At 40.9% G+C, this 12,196-nt stretch overlaps 1 protein-coding gene across 4 annotated transcripts in view; it reads right to left on the reverse strand.

The window, feature by feature from the left end:
* Window positions 1-5,097: 5,097 nt before the first annotated feature.
* The window catches only part of SPECC1 (sperm antigen with calponin homology and coiled-coil domains 1), a 78,048-nt gene continuing 70,949 nt past the window's right edge, over window positions 5,098-12,196 (reverse strand). For all 4 annotated transcript variants that reach the window (XM_042830043.1, XM_042830044.1, XM_042830042.1 and 1 more), the window contains 3 exons: window positions 6,887-7,003; window positions 6,473-6,532; window positions 5,098-5,686 (listed from right to left, as the gene is read on the reverse strand). In XM_042830043.1, coding sequence (XP_042685977.1) covers window positions 5,597-5,686; window positions 6,473-6,532; window positions 6,887-7,003 — 267 coding nt within the window. In that variant the 3' untranslated portion in view covers window positions 5,098-5,596. The remainder of the gene's footprint in view (window positions 5,687-6,472; window positions 6,533-6,886; window positions 7,004-12,196) is intronic.

Genomic DNA, 12,196 nt, shown 5'->3' on the forward strand with positions numbered 1-12,196 from the left:
GAGGTGGGGAAAAGCAAAGAAGTTTGGATTATGCAACTGAGAATCTTTCTCACAAGCTTTCATCTACACAGCCAGACACAGCTACTCACTGCTACTCCTCAGCATCACGTGTAACAGCACCAGGTGGAGTTGCTCTTTGTAAGCTGTAACTCATTTTGCCACCTTACTGGTGACTTGTTATACTTTATGGTTATTCCAGTCATGCGTCCTTGGTATTCAATTTTTGACTGCTTCCTCCTAAATCCTCTAAGTCATTTAAGCTCTCCTCATGCAGAAACATACCGGCGTCTCCTGTGTTCCTTCCTTTCCTTTGCATTAGGATGGTTTCTTACTGTGTCTTCAATACAGTCTGTTTCAGAATTTGACACTCCTTTATCCCCAGGACAATCTTCTGAAAGGCATCCAAATGCATCTACTTAAAAAATGGAAATTGATGTATTTATGAAATGAAGCTTCTGATCAAATTTTCTCTGCTACCAGTGAAGGAGAAACAATGAACCATGAGGATGTTTTAAAGCCTCTCCTGGGAGCCCTGCTTCCCAGCAGTCTGCAGATGAATCAGATCTGTACGTAGATATTTGAAACATTGCAAAAACATCAGAAACAGAGAAAGATTTATTAGAAATATTACATTTTTTTTTGCATCATACATTTCAATAATGTTAATCTTTAAATATTAGCATGTCCGAATCTGGCAATGCCTTGTATATACATTCTAATGTGCTCTTTGTATAAATTAGATCACGATGTAACATCTGTATCCAATAGAGAAAGCTAAAAGTACTTGACTGTTAGAGGTGATTATGCCACATGAGAAACTCAAGTCTGGACCAATAATCAATAAAAATATTGTGTCCAGCACCACCCAATGGAACTTGGCACATGTGCAAGTTAAAAATGTTGAGACCATCAGTTGTGAAAAATGTTAACTGTAGTTAAGTTATAAACTTGTTCCTACACAGCATTTGTGGGTGAGTCTAAATGGCACTGGAGTTGACAAAAAACAACGGAGTCTAGCATAGTAGAAGTTATTGCTGGGTTTAAAAATATGTCTTAATGCTCAGTGCCCTGAGTCTTCTTAGGCAAAAGCCCTCTTCTGACAGGAAAATGCATAATCTCATCCCATACGGACTCTGCATGTCATCAGATAGACAAGGTGCAGCTTTGCAGACAGCTGGACCTGTCAGATACTTGCAGATGGAAGCCATAAGCAAAGAAAGATGGGGGAGGTGCAAACAACCTACAGCCAGATGAGCCAATGCACTCTTACTGTCATTGCCAAGGAAGTGAGAGTTAAGGCAGTGAAGCCAAAAGCTGGACTTTGAAGAGCTCTGGGTCAGGAATCAAATAGGGCAGAACCAGTCCTTCTGTCAGCATGCACCTATTTGGTTTGGACAGAAAACTCACAAATACTGGTTGCACACACAGAACAAGAAAAATCATACAGAAAGCCTGAAAAAAAAAAAAAAAGAAAAAAAAAGAAAAAGAAACCTGCCAAAACTCAAGCAGCAGAATGTGTCTCTCTGAATGGAAACTGGAGAAGCTGCTTAAGTCAAAAATGAGTCTGCTTAATGTGGCTGCCTTACTGCAGCACAAGAAAAACGGTGAATCTTTGGCTCTCGGACATTCCCATGAATATCACAGTCACAGGAAGGAAAACCTGGCCAATGCAGTGAGCTCTGGGTTCTCTTCCCTCTTCATCTTCCGAGGACCATCCCAGGCTGCTCTCTTAGGAGAAATGTCACTCCAGATGGCAGTCAGTCAGGACTCTCAAGCTGAAATCCTACAGACATCCACATCCTTTGCTGTCCATACAGGCACAGGTATTAATTTTCCATCTTGTTCCCTCTCCTCACATACTGGACTTTCACTCCAGGCAGTTTCATTGCATACTTTCAGAAACAGTTCATCAGCCCTTCTAGAAAACCTTCTTAGAAAGCTGACTCTTGACTCTCTTCTCAACTCCCCTGTACCTTCCCAAATCATGATATACTCTGTACCTTCTATAAATCACCACAAATTCTGGAAGTCAGATCACTTTCTACACATTTAATTCCCTTTCCTCTAGCAGCTGTAGTGAAACAATCACACAACACAATATCCCTCCTTGAACCCCACTGAAATCCCCATCCTAAACATTTTTCTCACGTGCTCAACCAAGATCAGCTTTACGATTTCTTGGAGTCTGACAGGCTACCCCAGGACACAAATAAATGCAGTTATGTTCTAGAGCTACTGTACATTTAAGGAGCACATGCTAAAGCAATTCCACCTGCCTGCATCAGGGAAAAAATCTATTACTCCTAAGAGGCAAAGTCAAAAAGGATTTTGGTAGCGTAAGCAAGCTGTTGCTGATACCATCCATATCACAGCACCGTGTGTTCCAATTTAGAAAGAATATTCCTATACAGTGTAGCTTATCTTAATAAGTCCTGTAACATTAATGGCAGCTGGAACTTTAATTTTTTGAATTCCAATTTGAGATGCCTTAAAAGAACTCACAGACACTACGTATTTTCTGAACACCACGCTGCTCTGCAGCACCTTATATGGGACAAACGTAAATTTATATTCAAACTCTTAGGCAGCCTCAAAAAGCAATAGCCTTTTCTGAAGATCTGGGTCAGATGCGGTGCAATGTTCCAAAGGAAAAAACAACCAAACACAACAATGTAGCAGCTTAAACGAACCCATAAACCCAATTGTTCATCTCAGAAAATAACTCGGAAGAGCAGCTCAATCTCCAATTGTCATCACTTTGAAATGAGATGCTTTGCAGGTTTGAAGGCTGGAAAGTAACACAGAGCAAATGGTAAAAAAAAATATCTTGTTCTCTACAGACAACTCCTTGTTCCAACTCCCAAGTAAGGGAACGCATTCTCATGAATATACCATTAGAACTGCATAGAATTCGAGTTTGGACCGAGCTGTTTTGGGAGGAATGAGAAAATAGGCTGCAAAGAGACAGAAACAGTGCTTTATAAAATTGAGTTAAAAACTGAAAGCCATCAGATCAAGCAGCAGAATGCTTTGTAAAGCTAGTGAGTCTTTGGGAAACAGATTAGAGTAAGTGTCAAAACTGTGCTTGAAGCAAATGAAACTGACATATTAGATAACATACGTATGTAGCTTACATCTGGACAGCCACACAGAACACATGCACTCCCAGTGATCAGAGGGTTAAGATGATCTTTCTTTTCTGGATCATGTGGAGCCCTCTGACTTCAGAATGTTTTCCAGACTCTGGGAATGAAAACAGCTTTTGTCATCTCTCCAAGTGCCTGATCCAAAGCCCACTGAGGAATATGGAATTTTCTGTGTTGACTTCACTATGCTTTGAACTACAGGCTGTTGGTGAGTTGGGATCTCTGCCAATGGATACCTCAAGGGAAAAAAGCCTGCTGCATCCAGAAGGCAAAGGAGTTGTGCAGCGTGGCTCCCTTCCTAAACAAAATCTGCTTAGCAACTATTTTTCTCTTCCATCTTACCATATGACAGGAAACTTATATTTGAGAACATTTAGAGCAATGCATCCCCTGCTCTCTAGGGATGTCAGAGTGTATGCTGAAAATTACTGCAGACTTAATTTAATCTAGAAAGCACTCTCTTGCAAGGAAGGAACTCTGCCCAAGCATTTACAATCACTTTCTCACAGTATAGCACGACACCAGAGAGTTCAAGGGCATTCCAAGTGTGGGCCACTTTTTATCACACAGACACTCAAAAGATTAGAACCAGATTTTCCTGAGGGTGATGGATTAGAGTAAGAGTCAAATTGGAACTCAGAGCAAGTGCTGCTTTCCTCCTTCTGTGAAACAGGCATATTCTGTATTCTTCCAGCTTCCTTTCTGTTCAGGGCACTCACTGACCTTGGCTGCTGTCATCTATCCCCTAAATCTTGCTTTTGCTGTGAGAAAACCAAAGTTTGAAATAGCTTGTTTACTAATTAAAAAAAAAAAAAGAGACAAATAAACAAACACAATTAAGTACTATGGGGAAGCCAGAGGCTGAGATCAGGCACCTGCAGTACCCCAGAAAAATTATGTTTCTTCAGTGAAATCATCTATTTCCATTTCACGAGCTCTTTTCAAGTGCTAAGAGCAGCAAGCGTACACTATTAACTTTTGTAAGAGAAAAATGATCCCTAACTGCCTATGATTAACATTCATGAAGCATCAGGTCTGGGTCACAGGGTTCAACACGCTAACTAAACAACTCCTTTCTTGCAGCACCATAATCTAAAGTGGCCAGCAGCCTGAGATCCTGTACAGCACATTCTCTAAGACCTGCTCCTAGAACAAACTAAGTAGCCTTTATTGAGTTTGATCCTTTCACCATTGTAGATGAAAAAAAATTTACCTTCATGGGGTGAAATAAGAGAAACAGTAAATTAAACAGCATACTTCAGACATCTTGTTGATGGTATTGCTAGCTGAAAGGCTCTTCTCTGGCACCTTAAAGATATCCAAGAAACCAAGAGGGGAACTCAGTAACATTCTGCAATTTGCAGAGTAAAATTGGAACTTCTATTGTTACCAATACATTACTGTGCCCTCTAACAGGGTAATGTAACTTCTAAACATTTAACAGTGCCCTGTGGACTACATTTCATCTCAAAGGGCATAAACTGTCTCAAGATTTATGCTTCTACATAGAATTTACTTATTTGTGCTGATTATAAAAGATCAGTGCAGAAAAGAGAAGTTGCTCTACTCAGTTCACAAAACCACGAACTACTGAGATGCCAATATTCTGCTTAGAGAGTCACCACCTGATTACTGGCACCTCGTAAACTAAAGCTAGTAACTTGCATCTGCAATATTCCTATGCTAACAGTGCCTGTATAGACAGCTGTGAAACAAGGCTCCATCTTCTTTTAACAGTCAAGCTATAGTAATGAAATTGTTGTAATCAAGCTGTTTTTCTCTGAAATGACACCTGTTTGATCTGAAATGGAGTTCCAGCAAGTAACAGTATCTTCCAGAGTTCTCTCACGAACTGGTGGTGGAACAGAGCATGGTTTCCAAGTTACAAATGATGGTGTTGTTATCCTACTGGATAAGCTATGGCAAAAAAAAAACTAGCAGACTGACTGGGTCAGATGTGTGAGAATAACTCAGGTTAAAGTTTGACACACACGCATTTGTCATTGCATCTCATAAAATATACAGAGGGAAGAAAACAAAACATATTTGGGATGAGTTAAATATATTTGGGCAAGAAGAGCATTTTTGTGAGATTTTGTATTAGAATTAATCTCCCAGCTTCCTTTGAGTACCAGCGTAGTCCACACTGATTTAAAACTTCATTTTGTGGCAGGTCTCCTGTCGGTAGAGATTAGTTTGTGGAAAACATTGTATAGCACAAGGAATCCTCTTCAGAAACAAAACTGCAGATGAATTTGGTGTGAATATATGGACATGGTTATTTATTTGGTTTTATCCCAGATGTAATCAAAACTATGGAAGAGCTTTCTTTCAAACTAAGAGCATAGGTTGGTTGTGGAAGAGGAGCAAGGGGATTTTTAAAGTGATCGAGTGCATCTGTGGCATTCTTTGTTCTCTTCCCCACTTGTGTCCACCTCTTGCTTTGCATCTCAGGTCTCAAAGTACTTGTAAATCTGGGCGACGTACTGCATCACACTCTGCCAGTCTGGCCGGTCTGTGTACATCATCTCACTGAGTTCCTGCATAGGACATATTGTCAAAATTTAGTCAAGCACCTCCACTGGGAGCATCCCTGGGTCCTCTGAGTAGCTCTTGTTACTGAACACTACTGCTTCCATTCCAGAGCATGTTAAGGCCACATAACTGTATGAAAGTCCATGGGAACAATCTACTGGCTGACTGCAATTGTACAACTCCAGCCAAAGAACAAACTATTTAAACACTGTACATCCTGAAAAGGTCTCTTCCATCTGTAATCAAAGAGTAATTCTCTATGTAATTTCATTTTATTTAAATTACTGCTTCTTTTCATGTCCCTGGTTCTGTAATTTAGCTTATGAACCCATAATATTTCCTCCTTCGTATTAATCTTACCTTTCTTGCCATTAAATTGTTGATTTAAGCAAAGGCTTTTAAAACAGTTTAACAAGAAAATTATCCTTCTGTTTCTTAGAACTCTAAAACAAAAGGAAAGAAAACGATCTGGCAGGCAGATAAAGGGCTCTGCCCATGCAAACAGGAATCATCTCTCAAATAAGCTTCTGAGGGGAAGACATAGTCAATACTCTCAATTTTAATACCAGATGACCCCCAGAAGTTACTTTAAACTGTATTAATTCAACAACACTACAGATTTGGTCTGCTGGGACTTCTCAAAACAACGCAGACTTTCAGAGATGGTGCTGCACATTCTCTAGCACACTATGAGCATTTTCAGTGCAAGTTGACTGACCAGCCACACGACAACAAAAGCTTTGGAATGATGTAGGCAGCAATTCTTCCCTTGCTAAAAGTAGGTTACTCACCAAGCTGGGTTTGATGCCCACACTTTCGGCAGCTTGAAATGCTAACAGCAGATTTCTCTTCTGTAAGAATAAAACAAAGGTTCAAAAGGAATATCAATGTATGATTCTGGAATTCTACTTTGTGTCTGGGGCAAACAATAAGTTTAAATAAGAAGGGACAAATATCTGAATACTGAAAAACACCAGGTTTGGTATTTTCACAGGCAAAGCAGCTAGATCAGGTCCCAGGTAAAAAAAAAAAGCTGCAGTCTATCTGCTGAGTTCTTAAATGACATTTGCCTTTTACTCCTCCTCCCACCTTTTTATTTTGTGTGAATTAATTCTAAGATCTTAGAGCACTGTGTCTCTATCAAAATGGATAATATTCACTGTGCATTCAGCAGATTTTTTAGGATTAAGTACAACAGAACTTACTTTATCCTGGCTGTTGAGCTCTTGGTAAGGAATATGTGCAGGCAAATACGTGTGCAGCAGAGCACAGAAGGCCAGCCCATCACTCCAGCTGCTGCTGAAGTTGGTAATATCAATATTCTGTAAGAGGAAACAAACCATTCCTTAACAGTGCCACACTGATCACTTGAACAGGGAGGCTGGACCAGGTGACCTCCAGATGTCCCTTTCAACCTCAACCATTCTGTGATTCTGCGTATTTGACCTCGTGCTGCCTTCACAGAGATACTTTAAGAGAATGTGTGATCAACAAGATTCAGTTCCTTATCGAAAGCCATATCAGACTGGTAATAACATAACCTAGTTCTCAAGCCCTAAAGAAAGAATGTGCTTATTTGTATGAGAGAAAGGCTCCATATTGGCAACACCAGCAGCTGAGTGGGCAGCTTTCCAGGAGCTGGGCAGATGTGCCTAATTTGCAGAGTTGTTTGCATGAAGGCACGTCTGCATTCTTATGTTCTCTGTCAATGCAGCAGCTTTCATTTGCACGTCACAGAGAACTGAACAAAAGGTAGATAAAGAACGGGAAGTTAGAGATACAGAATTTGATGTGACCTTTCTAACATTCTTGTATGCGCTGATGGAGCCATATCAGTGTGCCCAGGAATCCTCAAGGCTACGTTTTATTGCTGTAGTTCCAACAAGAAGCTAAAAATACAATAGGGATAGTGGTTAGAAAAGTTCCAAATGTTCAAAGCATGGAAGGCTCCAGGACACGACAGTGCTGCACCATCTCTCACACTGTGACAGGTGCTCAGACACCCTGAAATCCCCTTTTAGCCAGATCTTCAGTGCACCGAATGCCAGCTCTCACTCTCTGCTACTTAACTTTATTTATTTAGCTGTTTTCCATCCTCTTTCAAGATTCCCCTCAGAACAGATCTTTTACTGCATTTCTCATACAAAACCTCACGCAGGAGCACTAAAACCCAGCTGGTAAGTATTTCATCATGTGCTTTTCACTTATGCCTCATTGATTAGTTGTCCAACCTGGACTTTGTCCAGTCAGGATTTCAGATTAGAAATTAATGTCTACAATAAAATATGATTCAAACTGAAAGAGTTCAGAATATTTCAGGTTAAAATACTCTGGCAGCAATAAATCTACAAACTTAATGAACTGAGCAAGCAGGTTATCATCAGCAGTCATTACTGTACTAGCCACCAGATTGCATTTTGGGCTAAGCACATCTGTCAATGGAGATAAAAGAGACATAGTAGCTGAATACCATTGCAAGAAAGAAATATTTTACTCTGAGAACTATCCTGGCATTGCCTAAGCCATAAAGTTGCAACAGGAAGTGAAGTTTCTGATGGAAAAAGCACATATTATTTATCAATCTGCAGTTAGTGGGAAAGGATTGACCTCCAAATTACCAAAGTGTTAAATTTACTGAGGCCAGTACATGCTATCAGCAAACAGCCTATCACCACAATAGGCCACAAGAGTATGACATGAGAATCTTTCCATGCCCAATAGAATGGCAAAGCAGGAGCACAGAAAGACCTGAGTGTAAGGTTTGCTGGGGCAGTGGTAGAGAACTGCTAATAGCATAAGGGTTATCCAGACAAAGCTATTTCCAGGGTAGCAGCCAGGTTTCTTGTCAGAGAAAACACTCCACTCACTTCAAAAGAAAGTTCATATGTGCAGTGGGAACAATAAAAGACTGATCTAGAAGCACACAGGGAGCTTGGTTGTCTGAAAGTACTCAGCATGATTCATTTCTGTGTATCTTAGTGTACCTGATATAAGGCAAAGCAAAAAAAAAAAAAATAATAAAGAAATAAAAACAAGTCCAGGCAATGTTATTTAGAGATCATATGTATTCTCTATAGCACAAGTGACATGCCAAGTCCAAAAGGCACCGAACACCTGCAAGTCATTAACATCAGCCCCCCACTCCAGGACCAGGACCTTTGCTTGCAGATAACAGAGCACTGCGAGAGCCCCCTAAGGACCCACAGGGAAATCTGTGTGATCTCTTCTCACTAAAAACAATTCCTTGTTTGTCTGAGGAAAAAACAACCACCCCATCAGATTTCGCTGGATCTTTGAGTCTTCAGCAAAAAGCAACAATGACATCACATGCTCCTCATTGCAGCCTCAGTATGTTAAATACTGACCCAAGATATTCCCTCCATGCAGATCCTGTGCCTGCAGCAATGGCTCTCTGAGTCACAGTTTTCTCTTTAAAACCCAGAATTATGAATTATAAACATGAATCAGCTTGAAGCTAAACTGGAACTCTGCGAAGGAAGCCTGCAATAAATACATCCTTATCATCTCTCTTCCCACCCACCCCCAGCAAACAAGTTGCCCTCCTGCCTCTCAGAACAGCAGACCTGGAATGCACCAGAGTGGCTAATCACTGAATATCAGTCCAAAGAAAATATAAGCTTCAGTACTGAAGACAGAACTATTTAAACGTATTGAATAAGTCAAAGGGAAATGCCTGTTTTTAAAGCTCCCCCTTAATCAGCTCAGCTTTCTGGAATTCTTCCTCCCTATCAATAATCAAAGACCTGCATCACATTCACAAACCAAAAGTCTTAACATGGTGCTTTTAAGTCATTATGTTGAGACTATATATTTGCCTGGACAAAATCCTCCCTTCCATAGGCTACATATCTCAGCAAATCCTGACGCTGACTTTCCAATACAAAATCTGATCAAGGAACCTTGAAAGGCAACTCCCAAGGACCACCTCCACTCATCCACCTTCAAGCACAGCCGTGTGAAACTGCAAATCTAATTTGGATTCGTTTCACCCTAACAGGGTGGTGGGGGACAAGTTAGTGGGCTTCAGCCAAAGTGGTTCTACCAAAGGAAGCACCTAAACTCCAAGCCCTGAGTAGGTGAGTACTAAACATAGCCTAAGCAGTAATACAAGAAGGGCTCCCCATAGCATGACCTAATCTGAGCAAACAGAATTCTCTAGTTCATCTGAAATGCTCCAAATATATGAAACAGCTGGGCAGCTCACTGGAAATACAGGTGAATTGGAAACACGGTCAGGTCCAGTTAACATGGATGGAAGGCATGAATGCCTAAAATTGAAGACTGCCAGGATTCTTCTGTAATTATAGGGTGCACCCAGATGGCTTGGACAATTGCACACAATTATTTCAAATGAGTGGCTGCAAATCTGAAGTGATTTACCTTTCACATTTAAAATGTCAATCTATTACCAGGAAACTTCTTGAATTCTCTTACAAATCTTTTACTCATAAATGGAATATACAAAATAATACCTCTTGATTAAAAAAAATAAAATCTATCGAGAGTAACTTGTGGAACAGCAATACTATTTATTGTATTATTTTGCTAGCCAAGATTGGAAGGGAAACCAAACTACCTTCTGTCCTCCAGGCTATATTAATATCCCCAGTTCAAATGGTTTGGGCAGCTGCAGTCTCAGTGAGGATTGTTTTAACCTCTTTGAAACTCAATGTTTCCATCCCCTCCCCCCCTTCTGTACTTCTAACACTTCTGTAAGACATGTCAGCAAGTCGTGCACCTTACTGCTGATTATACGTACAAAACAATGTAAGGAAGTGGCGTCAGCTCTTTAAGGGCTCTCATTTAGTGTGTTTGAAAAAGTTTGTGACTTTTTGTTTTCCTCAGGAGCACCCAGCTCTCTTACATCGGATGACTAGAATAGCCACAGGGAGGAGGGATGATTAAAAAGCAGAAAATCAACAAGCTTTTCGTCATGCACTGAGCACAGATTTTTTCTTAGCTCCCAATCTCTGCAAGTCTTTCTAAAACAAGATTTCTAAGAATACAGCAGAAAGTCAGGAGTGCCTCATGTTCTTCATTACCTTTCCAGATTGGATCAAACCGGCAAGAATAGGTAACAGTGCTCTCTAAAGCTCTGCACCATCTAATAATCTGACATAAGTTGTCTTAGAGATACCATTCCGAGTAGATTGTGAAGGCATTATAAAATAATCTGTGCATTCTTCAAGCTCAGCTCTTTTTTCATGAAGTACTGAGGAGGTCTGTGACCTCTACAAGGCAGCTTCACTCTGTCGTTCTGGTTGTAGGAGATGTGCTGCTGCTGTAACTGAAGTTGTCACAAGAATAAAAGCAAAAGTGGCACCAAATGGGAGATGCTTACAGTTCTACGTGATAACATAACTGTGTAACCACCTGCTTTCTTGGCTTGCAAGGTGAAATACAGCTGCAACTGACATGGATATCATCACTGTAATTGTAAATACAAATAACCACCTTAATGAGCCAAGCAGCATCCGTTCCTGCCTGTTGGCTGTATTGCTCCCAGCACTGTGTGGACTGGTAAACATCTCACTATGATTTGTTTTTAGGTTTCCTTTTCATTAGAATGTATTAAGATCAACTTCTTAGAAAGAAACTAAATTCTGGTAAATCAGGAAAAAGCTTGAGACACATTGCTGGCACAGCACACATTACACACAATGCATGTGAACTTTTCCTAGCAAATAACACAAGCAGCTTTGAATACCAATTACCCTATGAAAACATTCTCATTACTAAGGTCACCTACTTCAAAGAACTCTCTGGAGGCCAGTAAAGTAACAGGATTTTGTACATCTTCCTCATTCTGGGACTTAACTATCTCTTTGCACCTCAGCTTTGAGAGAGGAGAGCAGAGAGAGAGAGTTAGCTGTGTCTGGAGAGGCAGAGGTGGATTACACAGCAAGGCCAGGAAGCCATTAGTTTTTCTCATTCACCTCTTCTCTGCTCTTCAGTATAAATTATATTTTTTATGCTCACCTGCTGAAAGCCAATTCTTTCCTGCTAACAAAGCTAACACTTGCATCATTTTTCTCACATCTCATATAAAGGACACCACACAGCTGCAAGCTGCAGAGACGAAACAGGCCGGGCTGTGTTCTTTCATTGCCAAGGCTGCAAGAGTGAAGATGCAGCAGCACAGCTCCAATGGCCACACAGACATTCTGGGGAGGAAAGGAGGGAGCTGGGGAGGTACGCACTGCCCTCTGAGTCCAAGGCAGCAGCTTAGCTACTTCCTGCCAGCAGCCTGGCACAGAATTGCTAACGAGCACAGTGACGGCCCCCACAGTTATTGCTAATTATCTGATGGGCAGTTGTGCCATCAGACACGTCCTGCAATTCCTGGGCAGAGGGGTAGGCTGCAAACTGTGGTAGGCTCATGAAAAAGGATGGAAACAAGTTAGGAGGAGGTCCCAGCAGCACAGAATATTGATGGAAGAAGCAACAGGGCTCAGCTCTCCCACTTAAATCCACAGCTTGGAGTTGTTCCAGCT

Source organism: Centrocercus urophasianus, unplaced genomic scaffold (assembly GCF_019232065.1).
Source record: "Centrocercus urophasianus isolate 14NV4802_14NV808 unplaced genomic scaffold, USGS_Curo_1.0 seq_33, whole genome shotgun sequence".
Taxonomy (NCBI): domain Eukaryota; kingdom Metazoa; phylum Chordata; class Aves; order Galliformes; family Phasianidae; genus Centrocercus; species Centrocercus urophasianus.